Genomic DNA, 19051 nt, shown 5'->3' with positions numbered 1-19051 from the left:
GGAAGGAAGGAAGGAAGGAAGGAAGGAAGGAAGGAAGGAAGGAAGGAAGGAAAGGGAAGAAGGAAGGGAGGAAGGGAAGGAGGGAGGGAGGGAGGAAGGAAGAGTTTAAAAGAAATTAGGTGCTTATTATGTGCAAAGCACTGTGCTAAGGGCTGGGGATAAAAATAGTAAAGTAAGACAATCCTTGATTTACAGGAGTTCACAAGTTAATGGGAAGACAATGCATACTGAAGGTTTCAGATAGAGTCGGATAGAAAGGTTCCATGGTCCTTATGGGGTGCAGTGGCAAAGCAGATAGTAGTGCCTCTTCTCCAATGTTATTTCCACTAATAAAATCACATCAGTTTCTGATGTTGAACCATTTGACAATGCCAAGGTCTTTGATGACAAGAACTTTCCTTTCTGGGTTTTCAGTAGCTGTGGATGTGGTACCTACCTGCAAGAAGGACAACAATAGGGATTGTTTGCTGGAACAATGCCTGCAGCTACTGGACTAGAAGGATTCCATTTATCAAAGGCTCCTGGGTTCAGAGTCCTAGGCTATCTCCATCCAGGTCTGAGGGAAGGTGGTAGAAAGAAAAAGAAAAAAGGGGGAAAAAAGAAAGAAAAGGAAGTTTTCTTTAATGCTTTGCCACAGCGGGGGCCCACAAGTCTCCCAGAGTGTGGCCAGATCAAAGCCAGATCAAAATGTAACTAGGAAATGTTTAACAAAATAAATAAAAATACAATACAATATAGACAGTAGTCATTTTTTTGTTGTTGTTTTCTAAGTCAATATGCAGCTCACAGGGAACCATTTTTAGTTGAGTTTGAGATCATTGTGTTTACCAAACCTTATCATGACAGGGGAAAAGATCAATAGCTAGAAAATGTGAAAAAATTAAACCATTTCTCAGGCTCTCTACAAGACCAAGTTGGGAAGCAACATGGTACAATGGAAAAGGCATTGGAGTCAAAGTCAGAGAACCTGGGTTCAAATCTCTGTGTGGTATTATTACTGGGACCTGGGCAAATCATTTAACCCAATCTGTCTCAATCTTATCATATGTAAAATGAATGGGTTGGATTAAATGACCACTGAGATTCCTTTCAGCTCTAGATCTATGGTCCTACTAATTTCTATTGCAATTTCTAATGTAATTACCTGAAGTAAGATGGCTAAAAACCCAAAAGGGAAAACCGCTAAGCTTCCATTAATATTCCTTCAATTTGATAAGAAATCTTGCAGAGTTCTTTTTCCATGTTCTTCCTTTGTATCTCTCAGAGATGACCATTACTAAGCACTACTCCATTTTATAAACATAGATAATTAGCACTCACAACATTTTCAGTTTGAATTGTGAAAGTGCCTGAACCAGGGCTCTTCCACTGTTTTGCAAGCGACTGTTTTAATCTGCAGAATCAGCTTTTACTTATAACATCCTTTTTTAAGAACATGTGATCACAGACTTGCAGTTGAGGGTCAGTTGCATCCCAGCAAAAGATCAATTTAACATGCCTGAATTTAGAAGATATATTTCTAAGGACAGTCCATATTGCTTTGTCATGCTAGAATCTTAATGAACATCATATAGATTGAAAAAAGTGTTCTGTAGGCTGGGTACAAGCAATCTTTTTTCCCATAACCATTCAGAAATTTCTGTTGAATTGTATTTATGAGAATTTATTGTTTCTGTATTTAATCTTTGTGATTCAGCTTTTTCTCTAGAAATTATGAAGTTCATTAAATATTGGCTGAAATTGAGTTCACGTGGACTGTAACATAATATCACCAAAGCATTTCTAATACATGAAGAAATCTTAAGACCACATTACAATTGCTCTTAAATTTCCAAAAGAAGCCTGCCACTTTGTTCATTTCCTCCAGAAAGGCTAAAAGGAAGGAAGTCTTAAGCTTAGTGGTGATGCCCTTGGCCTGCTCATTCTCTCATGCATTCCCTTAGCCCCTGACTGTCCAGAACCCATCTGAACTACTTGACTACTCACATGATTTCTAATTCTTTTGGTAAGATGCAGTACCACCAGGCCTTACCATCTGCCCTTGCCTCTGTGCCCCCAAGATCCTTAGCATTATTATCTGATATATACTATGTAAACTAAGGACTCCTGGGCCTTGCCAACTAATGCCCCCTCTTTTGCTGTTGTTCAGTCATTTTCAGTTGTATTTGACTCGTCGTGACCCCATTTGGGTTTTCTTGCCACAGACACTGGAATGGCTTGTCATTTCTTTCCCCAAACTGCCCTTTCTGAGGCCCTCCAAACCTTTCCATTAGCTCCTCTAAATAAAGTGTGAATGCCTTGAGAACAGAGGCTGTTTTGAAGTTTCTCTTTTTATTCCCAAGCCTTAGCAAGGTGCTTGGCACAAAGTAAGTACTTAATAAATGGGTTTTTTTTTTCATTCATCTATTCCTTTAATTTCTGGAAATTTTATTTCCTCTCACTCAGAATAAAAGAAGCATAACCAGGTTAACACCAAACATGTGGGTGGCCTCTTCTGAGAGAGACACTGTTTTCTCCAGGGAAAAATAATTCTTAGAAAGGGAGAGAGGAATGAGCATCAGAGTTGGGAAGCCTAGGGTCAGTCTTGCCTTACCAGTTCTATGACCTGGGGTAAATAATTTAACTTCTCTAATTTTCAGCTTCCTCATCTGAAAAAATGGTTATAGTAATAGTACTTATTTCACAGGGATGTGGTGAGGATTGAATGAAATAATGCTCCCAAAAGTACTTTGAAAGACTTGCATTTAATTGTCAACTATGACTGTCAATAAGTCCCTTTAAAACGTTGCTCCTTGAAGTCAAAGACTGTTTTTCTATTTCTTTGTATCGCCCAAACTTTGAAGAGTTCAATAAGTATTTATTAAGGCAGCATTATTAAGCACCTTTTAGGGCCAGGCACCACACTAAGCACTGAGTATACAAAGAAAAACAAAAAGTCCCTACTCTCAAGGAGAATCTAACAGTGCTTGGTTCACAGTAATCACTTAATAAGTGCTTATTTATTCATAATTATTGTTATCGTCATCCTTACAGAAGCAGCCTAGTAGAAAAAAGCCAGTAATGCTAATCTCTATGTGCCTGGGCAACTACTTTGGACTAATTAATTAAATCACGGATGGATGGCCATCCAATAGAAATCACAGGTCATTTGCACATTATTAGCTGATGCTAATTACTGATGAAGTGTTGCAAACAGGGCTTCAGATTGGAGCCCTCTCCTACTCTAGAAATTATTGGCAAAACTCCTCCTGCCGTCTCCATCCAAAAGGCAGCAGAAGCAGAAGGTTCTCTTTTTGCCCAAACAACATTCTCTACAGAAAGGCTTGTGAGCTTTTATCTAGAATCAGAACAAAAGGGAAAGGTGACAAATATAAAATACAGGACAGTTGTAAGAGTGAACAAGATGATGAGCATATTTTTTAGGCATTATGCTAGGATTTTGAAGATTTTATTAATCATGCTATAATTGAATTCATCAAGCAGTCCCAGGCTCTGTGCTTGGTACTCAAAACAGAAGGGGGCGGGAAACAGGTGCTGCCTTTAAGGATTTATATTTTTTTTTTTGGGGGGGTAGGCATCAGACACACAGGGAAATACAAAATATATACAAAATAAATACAAGGTAATGGGGGGATTGACAACTGGGTAAATCAGGAAAGGCCTCTTGAAGGAGATACTGTTTGATGTGAGACTTTAGAGGGACAAGTTTCCCAGAGGCAGAGATAAGAAGGGGAAGTATTCTAGATATGCAGGAGACAGCTTGGGCATAGGTAAAGAGATGGAAGATGGAATACCACTTATGGAAATAGAAAGACAGCTAGTCTATCTGGAACATAAAATTGAGAGGGAATAATGTGTAAGCAGCCTTGAGAGTTAGCCTGGGGCCAACTGGGGATGGATTTAAGTGCCAAACAGGGGAGTTCCTTTTTATCTTAGGGTATCCTATGAGGCATTGCAAGATCTCAATTAGCAGAGTTATACCTGTGTTTTGATTATATTAATCAGATTTGTGTAGGGGGGACAAGAGAGGGGAGAGGCAGGATTCATTGGTTTCTGGGGCTTCTGATGTTATTTGTTTAGTTGCAGTGGTCATTATGACAACATTGGAAAAAAAAAGTTAAAAATGGGGCTGGAAGAAACCTCTTTGTGTCCCAAGAGTTTTCAGATGCTAGAATTTAAGGATGGCAGTAGAAATTCTGAATCTTGTTTCCTTTCCTGGAAACTTTTACTTCATTACAGATTTAAAATGCAAAAAATTACAGCTCTTTTGTAGCATAAAAGGAAAGAGGAGGAAAAATGCATTAAATTTGCAAAATGTTGTATAAGGGAGGTCATTTTACAAGGAGGCTGCCCAAATCTTCACACCTCTTTCTACACATAAACACATATGAGAGAAACCATTTAGAACTGGTGGAATACCCATTCAAATATTTAGTAATATGTTTCTTTCCACATCAGTCTACCACTTAAACAGTCTAAAATGAATAAACAAAAGTTTTTTTTTATATTAACGTTTGAAGTTACATTATTCCTCAAATCCCACTGAAGACTCAATAAACTCATCTTCTGTTTATTTTGAATGAGTTGTTTAGTTTTTTGTCAAAAATACATCTCTTGTTCCTGAAAAATTACTCTGCTAAGATAGAGCTCCAACATTATTGGACAGCTAAAATCATGATGTAAAGCAAATATCTCATCTTTTTAGAAGTTGATAAAAAAAAATGCTATGATAGATGAACTGTAGCCATGGATGAGACAGGAGAATAAAATGCTCATTGGAGGTAAATTGTTCATTCATGTAAAGTTAAGAGATACATTGGGGAGTCATCTAAGTCCTATCAGGGGAGAAAATCCAATGCATATAGGCATAATCAGATATTCAAAGTATCTGTAAATTCTAAATATGTGGGGAATTCCAGGAATAGATATTTTCTCTTCAACGTGACTCAGCAAATAATTCCTGGGAAACTGCCCGAGCCACAGATAAACTAAGTGACTTACCCAGGGTTACACAACTACTAAAGTGGCAAAATGTGAACCTCAGCCTTTTTTTTTTTTTTACTACAACCATGAAACTCTTCCAGTCAGGATTTGAAGCTTGGACTTCTTGATACCAAGGCCAGGCCTCTATCTATTATGCCAAGGTTTTTGTAGGATGTATTGGTTTGTTTTGTTTTTAACCTAGCAATCAGTCCTGCCCTACTAAGTATTTCAAATACTTTGTTTCTTTCAATCTACTATTCCTTTCTCTATTAAGGGACATTGTCTACAGCCAATCAATAAACATAGTTTTAGTGAATAACTACTGTGGGCCTAGCATTGCATGCTGCAGGGGATTAAAAAAAGAAGTTATTGATATGCACATAGCTAGAAGGAACTCATAATCACCTTTTGGGTACCAGACATGTCCACAGGAAGCACTCATAGAACACAAAATAGTATATGATTAAGGGCTAAAACAGCAGAAAGTCCCAGAATTGGCTCTCTGAATCTAGCTACATCCTATGTAGACCAGCCATCTCTATAGGTCAAAGTACACAAACGGCAAAGAGGCCAAGCAATGTGAGGTGATCGTACTGTAGAACTTGAAGGGGATTGTAAATTTCCTTGTGTCCACAAACTCCTTTTATAATCAGGCTAAGTTTTATGGCATTTGTTCTCACCATTAGTCATCCCTTTAGGTAATCATCCCAAGGGTCTTCGGAGAAAGGGAAGTTCAATACTTCTGGGAGGCATGTGAAAGCTCTGGGTTTAGTCATCTGCTATGAATCAGTTAATAATACCTGACATTGTCTGAGGAGGGGTCCAAGGAGATGTAAAGTGAGGGCGAGCATGAGGCCCAACAGGGGAGGGCAGAATACATGGAAGAAACGCAGTAAGGAGAGTTAACACTGGGGGGTAGGATGAGGGGGCTGAAGAGCAGGGAAGACTGCTCCTAAAAGGGAAGGGGAAGCAGAACGCTTATAAACTTTGCTGAATTCACAGTTTTACCCAACAATAAGACATTCCTGCTAATATAAGTTGCTGCAGTCAGTATTTTAGAGGAGTGCTCAATATTAGTTAAATGGATTGATTCTTAGAGGATTCTTTATGTCCTCTGGCTAAACATAAGTCAGACATACCAGCATCATCTGGAACTAACTCCCCTCCTGGAAGAACCTCTCCAGACTGGATTGTGGTTTGTGAGGGGAGCGTGTGCCTTCATGTGTTCAAGAGGTGGAAGAGAATTTGATTTTAAGCCTCACTACAAAAGAACTGTTTTCTTGTTTTGGCATTACTTTTTGGCCACCTCACTCCTGTCTATTTTCTGTGTTTTACCTATTTGGGGAAAGATGCCAGTTTTATCATCAGAAAAGAAGCAGTCTTCTTGTTTAGGTTCTTAATCTCTACATGACTTATCACACTTCCTCACAATTAAAACAAAATTCAGAAGAAAGCATTTTGAACAAGTCCCCCAATTCCTACCCCCAAAGTACCAGTCGTTTATTTTTTTCTGTACCTGAACAAATAGGAAAATATAAATTGTATTAACAAGTATTTATTAAGAACCTACTATGTTAGTTTCTTAAGAGCAGAGACTTTCTTCTTTGTCTTTGAAACCTCAGAATCTAGCAGAGTGCTTGACATATAGTAGGTGCATAATGGACGCTTCTTGATTGATGATGGACCTATAGCAGACACAGTGGTAGGCAGTGCAGATACAACAGAAACAGTCTCTGCCTTTAAGGGCAGGGTGGGCAGGGTAATACTCCTCAGCCTTGAGGAGGCTCCAGAGCCATAAGTATCTAGGAAATCAGAACAAAACAGAACTGCTTAGCATCTTTGTAGGACTCAGGAACCCCAAAATAAAGGAAGGAATAGAAAACTAAGAAAAACTGGCAGGCTCTTTGTAAAGTAAACCTGGAGTAAAAAATATGTTACGTTATCTACTTCTTAAGTAAACCTGGAGTAAAAAATATGTTACGCTATCTACCAAGACAGTTTCCATTAGGAATACAAATTTCTTAAAAAAAAAAAAAACAAACAACCAGTTATCTGTGTGACCTTGGGCAAGTCACTTAACCACAACTGCCCTCCAAAAAGCAAAAAAAAAAAAACCAACACAACAGTTATGAGTACATAAATGATGATTTGCCATTTTTTACAAAATTTCTCCAAACATGATTGTATCATAGAAAATATCATAGGGGTTAGAGCTGAAGTTAGTCATTCAGTAAGTCAACAAGCATTTATCAAATGCTTACTCTGTTAGGGCACTGTGCTAAGCATTGGGGTTACAAAGTAAGGCAAAAACATGGTCTCTGTCCTTAAGGAATCCATATTCTGAGGGAGACAACACGTAAATAAGTAGGCATCTCAAAGATCCCTAAGAACAGGATGTAAACTTCTTTGGCTTCATCTGGATTTATATCTTCTAATACAATAATTACTATTAACTGTCACTAATAATTCAAATTTCATTCAAAAATCTTACAATGAAAAGACTAATTTTTTCTTTCCTTATAAACTTATGAGGCTTAATAGAGAAACATGAAGTAAATATTACTCAGTCTATGTACTTTAAGTTATTTTGATTTAATTTCCTAAATCACTCATTTTTCCAACATGTACCCACTTTTCAGTTAGCTTGTTTTACTGAATTAAGATGTTACAATAGCAATGAATTTTAATCTGCTCACAGCATACAGCAAAGAACATTCTTCTAAAATCCTCATTTTTCCAAGCAAACATCAATGTTTACATCTGCAACAAATCAAACACTTGACATGTCTCTGACCAATAAAAATATGGATCAGAATGTTTAAAATGACTAGTAATAGACATTGTCACAGGGCAGATTTAACTATATATCTTAGCAATAGTTCTAGTATTTTTCTAATTGTTTGTTTTTTTTTTTAACTGAAGGTTACACTTTAAGCATTTTCTTTCTTTTGGTAACTCAAATAATCATTTTTATAAGATAGGAGTGGATCTGTGATTTCTTTGGCATAAGGAACTCCCAGATGATGAAACTACCTATTGGTGCAGGTTGACACCCTCACTACAATTTGCAGTCTTAGAAAGTTGCCTAGGGCAGAGGTGTCAGATGGCTGTATGCTTGGGAAATATTTAACAAAATAAACAAAAATACAATAAAACATAGATAACATTATATTTTAAAGCTGGCCAAGATCTTTGCTTATGGTTTAGTGACTTTCCCCATTGCTACACCACTGGCCTAGGGCACTGAGAGTTTAAGTGGTTTCTCCAGGATCATGCAGCCATTATGTAGGGATGTAGGGATGGAATATGAATCCAGATCATCCCCATTCTATAGCTGCCTCTCTGTGCCCAATAAGAACTTGGCTGAATTAATGTGTGATTAATAAAAAGGAGTTTTTAATGGTTTTGAGAGAAAAGGTTTGAAGAATATGTTCTTATCTAGCAGGAATAACTGAGATCTGATACTATTATTATATTACTACTATTACTATTACTACTACTACTACTACTACTACCACTACTACTACTACTACTACTACATCCCCACAGAGTAAAAAGTGAGCATCAAGAATGATGGAAAATTAATTTAAACTATTTATCCTGATTAATCTTAGTTATTTTTATTTTTACTCCATTGAAGTCCTATTCCACTGGGAGACAGTAGACAGCACTTGGGCCTAGAGTCAGGAAGACCTAAATTTAAATCCAGTCTCAGACACTTTACTAGCTGTGTGACCCTGGACGAATCATTTAACCTCTGCTTCTCTTCAACTGTATAACGGGAATAAGAATAGCACCTACATACAATGGTTGTTCTGAGGGTCAAATGAAATAATGTTAAAAAAAAAAAAAGAGGGTGTGTGGCTTAGCTCAGTGTCTGCTACATAGCAGGGATGATTTAACTACTTCTTCCTTTTTCTTCCCTCTTCCCTTCCATTGCCTCCTCATGGTATGGGGGTGAGCCTGGATTATCAAAAGATATCTTGGTGCTGTACAAGTTTTCTCAAGTCCCACCAATCTAGAACAGTTTTAAGGACAGGTACACCAGTAATAGAGCAGGCATCTACCAACCACGTTAAGTTTATAAAGGGTATGATCAAGTTGGTGGCAAGAACATAGATAGGGATGAATCTTTCTAGCCATAGCAACTCTTAAGCATGGGTCACTCACCATGGAAGGATCAGGCAGTCCAGCTATGCAAGCACTGGGGGAAGGAGCAAGTGACATACCAATTAAATCACATGTCTATGAAGCATTTTAAGTATTTTAATGTGTCTATGTATATACATAGAGAATAGTAAAACCTGGGAGGAGGAGTAGCCCTTTAAAATTTAATAAGATACTCAGTTATTGGGTTCTCATGACCAAGACTCTTACTTAACATCAATAAGCTTTTAAGGATGAGCGAAATGCACAATTGCAGCTGCCTAAAACTGCCTTGCTCTGACAGAGAAGAAACTGCGTCATAGTCATAACTCTTTTTAATCAGATAAGGTAACCAATCCGGTAACCCTCCCCGAACAATGGCAATCCCTAAGTGAAGCTGACAGTTTTCTCTGTCACCTTGCCCCAGTTTCTCACTTCTTTCTGATAAAAACATACTTGTTCGACATCACACAATACTTTATATGATTCTACTGGCAGTGTTCTACAACCTTCATTCTGGTTCAGCCATGGTTGTGAATTCCCCCCCTTTTTATTTTGTCTTTTCCCCCTTCTTTTGTTCCAGACCTGTGATCTTATCCTGTGTAAGACACTCCTGGGAAGCAATATAATGCAGATTCTAGAGGCACTTGGTCTGCAACTTGGTCTTAGAGTGTTGCCTGGGACACTAGGGGGTTAAGTGAATTGCCTAGGACTAAGTGACATGGATATTAACCACTAATAGTGAATGGGACAAATGGTGTTCTGGATTAAAAAAAAAATCTTGCCCAGAAAAAGCTATAGAGCTAACATTTATATAGTGCATCCTCAAAGTCTTAGTGCAGTTCACTAAAATTTTTGGCACATCTTGCACAATGTGTGTCCAAAGTGCTTTGGATACATTATCAAATTTGATCATAATCTAGACCCAGAGGTTCCTAATATTTTTTTGTGTCATGGACCCCATTGGTAGTATGATGAAGCCTATGGACCCTTCCTTCTCAGAATAATGTTTTTTGCCCACATTCATGGTTAAAGAAAATGATAAATTTCAATTAGATGTTAGAGAAAATAAAGATGTATTTTGCCCCCATCCAAGTTCATGGATCCCCAGAAACCTGTTGTCTGTGAACTCCAGGCTAAAATGTCCAAGTGTAGAGATATCTTCACAAATGCAATGAAGAAAGTATATTGAATAATGGATGAATCAATGAATGAAATAGGTACAGCTAAAATTAGGACAAATGGCTTGATATTATAATAGAACATAGTTGGATAGCAATTTAGATGATTTAGCAGTGTTAACTGCTAAAGGAATGTGGATGATGACAAAGAAAAGTCCATCTCTCCTTTCCTGGAGTTGAGAAAAGCAAGGCAACAGAATTTTTTCCTCCATTTTTTTTCTGTCCCTTCCTTATGAAGGCATCAACCAATGCTACTGTTGGTAGCTACTGTTACATTCCTGCCCTCTCCTCATCTGTACCCTCAATCCATGAACATAGGTTAAAATTACCCTATTTCAACTGAAGCCATTCCATGACTAGCTTTGTCTATGTGACCTAAAGCTTGTCTTGAGGATTGGATTACTTTCTCAGCAAGGTGGTGCCTTAATTTTTTTTTAACAGTAATCAGCTTTCCTTTCTTTCACTGTAGGCTTTTGTCTTAGCAAAAGCAAAGACACCAAGCATTATTTTTGTTTCTTGGTTATTGATAACAAAATTGTTTTCAGAGTTGTCTAAACACTATTTATATTTCTTGTACATAATAAGTACTTGAAGTAAGCATCTTGCTCTCTCAAAATTCAGAAGGAAGAAAAGTCTCTAACTCAAATCTAAAGCATTCTGGATGATCTGCCATTTTCTTTATTTTTAATTATAACTTTTGTTTTAATATACAAAGTTACCCAGCAATTACTTTTGATGACTACAGGTTTTCCCCTATTTACTCTCTTAGATAGTTAATAGTTATAGTGCTATTAAAGAGTTGTTTATATTCTATAAAATTGAGTTACTGCCATTTTTATGCTGCATTTTTAATTATTTCTGAAGTAATTTATAGCTCACTTCCTTTCTCATATTTCTAGCTGTATGATTCATGAACACTATCTCTTTGTTTCTCTTTTCCTTTTCATAAAATAATAAACAAGATTTACACAATGCTTTAAAGTTCGCAAAGTGCTTTATTTATATTTTATCATTTTATTTTCTCATCTCCTTATCTCATCCAGACTGAAAGTATGATGGCCAATCATGGTTGTGACCCCATTGCTGACTAGCATGGAAACTTTGACCTACTCAGTTTCTAACCTGAGCTATTTCACCCCCTCCCTATGCAGCCTAGTGGCTCCTGCTCCCAAGGACTTGCAATATTGGTATTAGACTTAGTGTGGACACACCTGATTCACTTTAGCCCTTCTGAAGCTCAGAACTCCCAAACTCCAGTGCTCTTTTAGTCTCAGCATCCCCTGGTAGCAGAGATTACAGGTATACAACACCAAGTATGGTGCATTTCCCTTCTTTCTTAGAATATTCTGAACAAAATTTAAACTTTTCTTAATGTCAGGATCATTATGAAAATTATATATTGCACAGTTATGTCCTCTAAGTCTACTGAAGTGCATATCTATGCCTTGTTTAAGTTAAACACTACAATATTTTAGTTCTTGTATTTGTTTACTTTTTAAAAAAAAATTAATTCTTTCTTCTCCTCTGCTGCCAGGCTCAGTTGATATTTTACTTCTTATTATAGTGAGTACCACAGAAAGTATACTTGCCTATAACCAGTCCCTTCCTTTGATGTAATTTCTGACTTCCAATTTGTTTGGGGTTGAGAAATGGGATAACAAACCACATTAAAAATACATGCAAAGTTAAAGTAAATAGTCTCTTTTTGAATACTTGCCTATGAATTTGTGCTTTCTTTGGTATAAAAATCCTGGGGTCTTTATTTTGATTTTTCAAACATCATTTTGGTTCCTACCTGTTTCTCGACTCTGTTCTAGACAGGCAACATTGCTAGAGAGCTGAGATCTCGACAAGGAAGTTATTGGTCTATTTATTGTTTTAGGAAGTATTCTCTGATAGAGTATCTTTTCCTAGTTTTGATAGAAAAGCTGGCCTCAGGACATCGATCAGACAAACCCTGTCCATGTATTTCAGTGTTTTCACTTCTACAATTGAAAGAGTGATAAGATAACTGCTTTACACAATAACTTTACAAAGCAATGTACATTATTCACTGAGTATATGGCCCAATACAGGAAAACTACTTTGGATTGGGATTTGGTCAAAACACTTGCTATTTAAATGTGTGTAAGGCTTAATATCCTATGTTAGTCTATCATCAAATCTAGGAAGAGTAGAAAATCATATGCTTCAGCTATATATTCTACACCCATCTATCACTCATCTATTGATTTCTTTGTTGACCATGCAGATTATGTCAAACTCCGACACAAAAATGGAGGAAACTAAAAGCCTCAGTCTAGAAGAGGATTTTGAAGGACAGGCCACACACACAGGTAAAAAACATACTAAGCAAATGTTCCCGTATTTAAGTGAAAACAAATCTAAGGCCTATATTAAGATGACTTCCTTGAGTTGGGATTTCCTTATTTTTTTTCTAGATCTCAGAGAACTTAGAACTGTTTAATTTTCTACTTCTCTGTCCTCTTATAATTTACTCTGGTACCTACCTAAATAGTACCTCTACAATAATAGTACAGCATACATTTATTAAGCACCTACTATATGGAAAACAGTATGCTAGGCACTGAGAGTGATAAAAAAAAAATTCAGACAAAATATAAGCATTACCAGAGGGATGATGCCAAAATAGCCATAGTGATAAATGCATAAAGTTTACACAGAAATATTAAAATATAAAAGAGTGACAAAACAAAAGCTATTTGAGGTCAGAGAGGGAAGGTCATTCCTGATTTGCAGATGAGAGAAGACTTCTTGAAGCAGTTAAAATTTGTATTGGATTTTAAAGTTTAGCTAGGTATTCAATAAGCAAAGAAGGGAATATATATATATATATAATTTTAATTTTATATAAATATGTAATTTTAATCTGATCATTAATATTACAGTGATTTTAAGTGTTCTTTTGTTGACAATGTTAAAAATGTACATAACTCACATATTCATAATTCAGAGGCTTTTGGATGATTCTATGCCAAAACCTATTTAACATGCTTAAAGCAGGAGGGCGTTTTTATTATCAGGACAATCAGAGACATCCAGCTTATGCAAGTCATTGGCTTCACCAGCAAGAGAAGACAAGTCTATTTCTATGGCAACACATATATAAACTTCAGAGGTACAAGCTGCCCTTTTGATAATCTAAAGATCAAATGACAAATCTCCTATATTCCAGGCCCCAAAGGAGTTATCAATGATTGGAGAAAGTTTAAGTTGGAAAGTGAAGATGATGATTCCATCCCACCTAACAAGAAGGAAATTCTCAGACAAATGTCTTCTCCTCAATGTCGAGATGATAAAGACACAAAAGAAAGATTCAGCAGAAAGGTAAGAAGAGATGATGTTATTTTTGTAAAAAAAAAAAAAAAAGGTAAGTGCAAAGCATACAAATGAGTTGGATTGAATTCAGCCCCCTAGTGAATGGACTCCAGGGTTTTAAAAGCTTTATGACACCCAATTATGGTTTCAACTGAATTTTCTACTCCCAACACAATTTAGTAGGTTAATGTTTTTGTTTTGCTGTCATAGAGATATTATCCTGAGCAAATACACAGTACTCTTTAGCTATGCATTTGACCCTTGGAATAACCAGGGTAAGCAAAACAGAGGGCATGGTTAGGGGTTGAAAAGCTTCATTTCAAATGCATGTTCTCTCACTGACTTACTATAACCTTGAACAAGTAACTTCCTCTGCTTCAATTTTCCTGCCTGTAGGAGGATAATAGTAATACCTTCTCTGTCTACATAACAAAGTTGTGAAGCCTTGAAAAGATGTTCATGAAAGTGTCTTGAAAAGTAAAAAGTGGTATGTAAAGGTTTTGGATTCAGCAGAATTAAAGCACCTCGTGAACAAGGACTGTTTTGGTTTTATGCTTATATTCACAAGCACTAGCCCTGTGCCTTACGTGAAGTAGGGGTTCCATAAATGTGTGTTGAAATGGATTAGATTGGATTGGATGTTTTAAGACTAATACATGCAACTTTGGGGAAATTGCTCCAACAGGAAAATGTAGGTGTAGCAAATGGGGGAACATGTCAGATGTCAGCCCTCAACTTAATCTGGAAGGACATTATTTCATCTAATTATAATAATTATAAATTATAAAAACTAATTATAAAAATAATAATTTCTATATTATAGAAAAGGAAACTGACGCACAGAGCAGTTAGCCCAAGTTCACACCGCTAGCAAGTAACACAAGCCAAGATATTTTGAGTCCTCATTTATCACAGTGCAGGATGAGAGGAAAGGAACATGGGATTTGGAGTCCAAGGACCTGAGTGTGAATCTGGGCTCTGCTACAGTGTAACTTTAGGCAAGTCACTTATCTTTTTGGTGGCCTCAATTTTTGCATCTGTAAAATGAAGGGCTTAGGTAAAATGACCACTAAGATCTCTCTTCAAATTCTAAAGGACCATGATTCTAAATGCTTTACTCTATGCTAAGCAGTGGGGAAAGAAGAACAAAAATAAACAAAAAAGAATCCTTTCCTTCAGAAGCAGTTGAGATGGTTCAGTGAATTAAGAGTGCTAGTTCTGGAGTCAGGAAAATCTGGTTCAAATCTGACCTCAGACACAGACTAGCTGTGTGACCCCAGGTAACTCATTTAACATGTCTCTGCCTCAGTTTCTTCAACTGTAAAATGGAGATAATAATAGCATCTACCCCCCTCCCAGGGTTGTTGTGACGATCAAACAAGACATTTATAAAATGCTTAGCATAAGGCCTGGTACATAGTAGGTGCTTAATAAATGCTTGTTTCCTTCCTTCCCTCTTTCCTTTCTTCCTTCCTTCCTTCCCTCTTTCCTTTCTTCCTTCCTTCCTTCCCTCCCTCCTTCCTTCCTTCCTTCCTTCCTTCCCTCCCTCCCTCCTTCCTTCCTTCCTTTCTCCAAGGGCTCCAATTCTAATGGATACAATCCACTGTACTTGTTCTTTTCAAGATCTATCATAAACATCTTATTGCATCCTAACCACTGCATAGATGGGAAACAGAAACAATGAAATAAACCCAAAATCTATAGCTCTTTCCACTATCACCCCATCCTTTAGTCAGTCAACCAATCAATCAATAAGCATTAAGTGACTACTACGTGCCAGGTACCATGACACATACCAGGGATACAAATACAAAGAAAAGAAACAATACCTACACATGAGAAACATAGGTGTGTATGTATATACATATATACATGTGTAATGGGATTAAATATAATACGGTTAAATACAACGTGGTTAGGAAGGGAAGACACTGGCCATTAGAGGAAGCAGGAAAGGCTTAATGTACAATGTGGCACTTCAGCTAAGTCTAAAAGGAAGAGAAAAAAGAGGCAGAGAATTACATATGAGGAAAAGAGAGGACAGTTTGACTGGATTGCATTTTGTGGGGATGAGACTGGAAAAAAGAGGTAGGGGTCAGTTTGTGAAGTCCTTTAAAAACTAAGCAAAAGAATTTGTATTTTATCCTAGAGGCAATAAGATAGTCATTGGTATTGACTGAGGAGGGGAGTGACATGGTCAGATGTGGGTTTGTTTGTTTTCACAGATGAGTGTGCAGGAATACGAACTCATCCACCAGGACAAAGAGGATGAGGATTGTCTCCGTAAATACCGGAAACAATGCATGCAAGATATGCACCAGAAGCTGAGCTTTGGACCCAGGTATGGGTTTGTAACTGAGCTGGAGAGTGGGGAGCAGTTCTTGGAAGCCATTGAGAAGGAACAGAAGATCACCACAGTCATCGTTCACATCTATGAAGATGGCATCAAGGGCTGTGAAGCCCTGAACAATAGCTTAAACTGCCTTGCTGTAGAATACTCGATGGTAAAATTTTGTAAAATCAAAGCTTCTAACACAGGTGCTGGGGACCGCTTCTCCTCAGATGTGCTTCCAACATTGCTGGTCTACAAAGGTGGGGAGCTTATCAGCAATTTCATTAGTGTCACTGAGCAGTTTGCTGAAGATTTTTTTGCTGTGGATGTTGAGTCTTTTCTTAATGAGTATGGGTTACTTCCAGAAAGGGAGATCCATGCCCTGGAGCAAGCCAGCATGGAAGATGAAGATATTGAGTAATTTGAGGTATTATATTTCAATATCTCAATTTTCTCCTTTTTGTATTACAGAAAAGATCTCTTTTCCTTTCTTTTTTTAGAAAAATCTCTATATGGTAATTGCTACTCTAACATGTAAAAAACCTATCACAATAAGTACTTAGATTAGGTTGATTTCTTACCTTTAACATGTCATCTTTCTTTTAAGTCAATAATATTTCCCCTTTACTGTGTGTGCTAGGATGTAGGCTTCAGCAATGTTATAGACAGATTAAGAGAGAACTAATGATATTTTGACATTTTTGACAGAATCAATTTTCCTTTTCTGAATTAAAAAAAAAGTCTCTGGCCTTTTTTCCTTTGGTTCTGTCCTCAGAATTACTGTTTGAGAACTAACTATATTCTGCTTATGTAATAATAATAAAGCTGTAAGAGTAAATATTTTTTTTGTGAAATCCATTCCTTCTCACTTACTAAATTTTGCAAGGCCCTTAGGAAAAAAATGAGAAATTCCCAAAAGGTGATACAAAATTACTGTTATGTAGGATTGGTATATGTGTCAAGGGGAAAAAAAAATTCATCCATGGTACAACTGATTCTTCTAATCTTTAGTGCCTCTCCAAATATATATATACAACACACATACATATATACATATACACACACATACATATATGTAATACACGCACGCACACACACGTGTGTATGTGTATTAGATATTTGTTTACAGATTGTATTCTTCCCCTCCCCCAGTAGATTATGAGGGCAAGGCCTATTTATGTCTTTGTATCACTAGAATCTAGTCTAGTGTCTGGTACATGGTAGGGAATTAAAAATGCTAACTGAATTAAATTGAATTACTTTAAATTTGAAAAGACAAAGTATACCCCTGAGCTAAAATTCCTTCATCTACAAATGAAGATAATAAAAGTAGTAATACCTACATACTTGTAGGATTATAGATTTGGAGCTGGAAAGGAACTCAGATGAAATGGTACATACCCCTCCCACCATCACTACCAATTATTTTATAGATAAGGAAAGTGAGGCACAGAAAAATTATGACTTGTCCAGGGTCACAGAGCTACTAAGTATTTGAGGCAAGAACTGAACCCAGATCTTTACTCTACATTGAAGTCCTTATTCAGTATATCATACTGTCTTACAAGGTTACTGAAAGGATCAAATGAGATAATGTACAGTAAATGCTATGTGAAATTCAGCAACAACAAAAATACTAAGTTCATCTGTATTTTTAATGTAACCAGTCAAAACTGCTAATGACTCCAAGGACACTAGGAACTGCCCCCTCTCCCTCTCAAGGATCCTCAAGCTATGGGTCCATTCACACAGACTGGTAAATTTAAGGGTCCCTCTTCTTAAGGGTCAGGCTCTTTTCTTCCAACTCTTTGTCTCTTTATAACCCCTCCCCAGAGCCCAAAGGAAAATCACTTAAAACTTAGATTTGTACATGTAAAAGGTAACTCTAAAAAGAAGGAATGGAAAAATACTCAACATACAAGGTAAATCACATATAGGAAAACTATTTTTTGCCTTTGCACAAAAGAAGTGCCAAGTCCACAAGACTCACAAACACACATTGACAAAAACTGACAAATTCAAACTATTAAGAAGGAACTTAGAGGTTGGTACTTAAAAGATCAAAACATAAGCTAGCTCAATTAGTCTTTCATTATCACCTTTGCTCTTCACTGTCCAAACAATTCCTTCCAGGTTAATGTCTTCTGGCAAGCCAGGGAAGGGTCTGGGCCCCTTCTCCTGCTGGTGCTCATCTTCTACAGGAACCATTGTGGTAGCTACAAAAGATCCTCCCAAAGTACAGCCAACCAGGGAACCTAGGAAGACCACATTCAAGATAGGAACTCTTGAAAAGCCCATCTCTCAGAATCAATGTTACCCTCAGGGAAAAAAAACACATAGCAGAAGAGGCAACCTGAGTCCCAAGCCCACATTCCTCTAGCAAAATCCCTGCTCTAGCTGGCAAATGAAAGTATTGTCCAGCCCTTCCTTCTCTACCCAATAGGAGATCCCAGAGAAAGTCATTTGCTAGGAGCACTGGAGAAGACAAAGAACAGTCAGAGGGTAGAGTCACTCTTTTTAAAGTCTACTGAACAAGTGGTTCTTTCTATCTCAGTACCTAATCCTATCCTTACTGATGCCATTCCCTACCCTGCTGCTATCATGGAAGTTAATGACTGTGCCATCCCAAAGTGTTCAGTCTTTTGGCATTGACCTGCTTATGTTCCCAAGAAGTTGCTAGAGGAGCTCAGTACATACTTCCTGGAACATACTCTAGCCACAAAAACTAGGGAGGGAATTCCCCTAGTTACAACCATTACACATTTTTTTGTCCATGTTTTGTTTGGACCTGTGATCTCCTTAGCATAAGGAATTCCCCAAGAATTCCCTCTGTCACTTATGGACTTATACAGTTGCCTGGGCATGGGGCACTGGTTGGGAGGATTCTTATTACTTTTTAATAGTGAAATTTGCCTGCTCTATGTATCAGACAAAAGGCAGTTGTAGGCCTACTGTGCATAGTAACCTAGTGGTTTTTTACAGTAGATCTATGTGCTTTGTGATGTTCTATTCTATCCCTGTCTCTGCCTTTCTTCTTTCTGCTGCTTCAAGAAATTAATTCTCCCACCCA

At 37.2% G+C, this 19051-nt stretch overlaps 1 protein-coding gene and 1 long non-coding RNA gene across 3 annotated transcripts in view; one reads left to right on the top strand and one right to left on the bottom strand.

Annotated features, from left to right (window-relative positions):
• PDC (phosducin) overlaps positions 1-16819 on the top strand; it is a 23784-nt gene extending 6965 nt beyond the window's left edge. For both annotated transcript variants that reach the window (XM_069074436.1, XM_069074435.1), the window contains exons 3-5: positions 12562-12646; positions 13507-13658; positions 15875-16819. In XM_069074436.1, coding sequence (XP_068930537.1) covers positions 12565-12646; positions 13507-13658; positions 15875-16402 — 762 coding nt within the window. In that variant the 5' untranslated portion in view covers positions 12562-12564 and the 3' untranslated portion in view covers positions 16403-16819. The remainder of the gene's footprint in view (positions 1-12561; positions 12647-13506; positions 13659-15874) is intronic.
• On the bottom strand, positions 5384-18676 carry LOC138151012 (uncharacterized). The gene is made up of 3 exons (XR_011165720.1): positions 18635-18676; positions 18081-18236; positions 5384-6785 (listed from the first exon to the last, which is right to left on the bottom strand). It is a non-coding gene; the product is annotated as an uncharacterized lncRNA (long non-coding RNA).
• Between the last annotated feature and the right edge of the window lie 375 nt (positions 18677-19051).

The sequence above is a fragment of the Petaurus breviceps genome, unplaced genomic scaffold (assembly GCF_028583685.1).
Source record: "Petaurus breviceps papuanus isolate PSGF00001 unplaced genomic scaffold, PetGlider_PUasm1.0 90895, whole genome shotgun sequence".
Taxonomy (NCBI): Eukaryota; Metazoa; Chordata; class Mammalia; order Diprotodontia; family Petauridae; genus Petaurus; species Petaurus breviceps.
The sequence above is the reverse complement of the archived record's forward strand: the minus strand, read 5'-3'. Positions and strand labels throughout refer to the sequence as shown.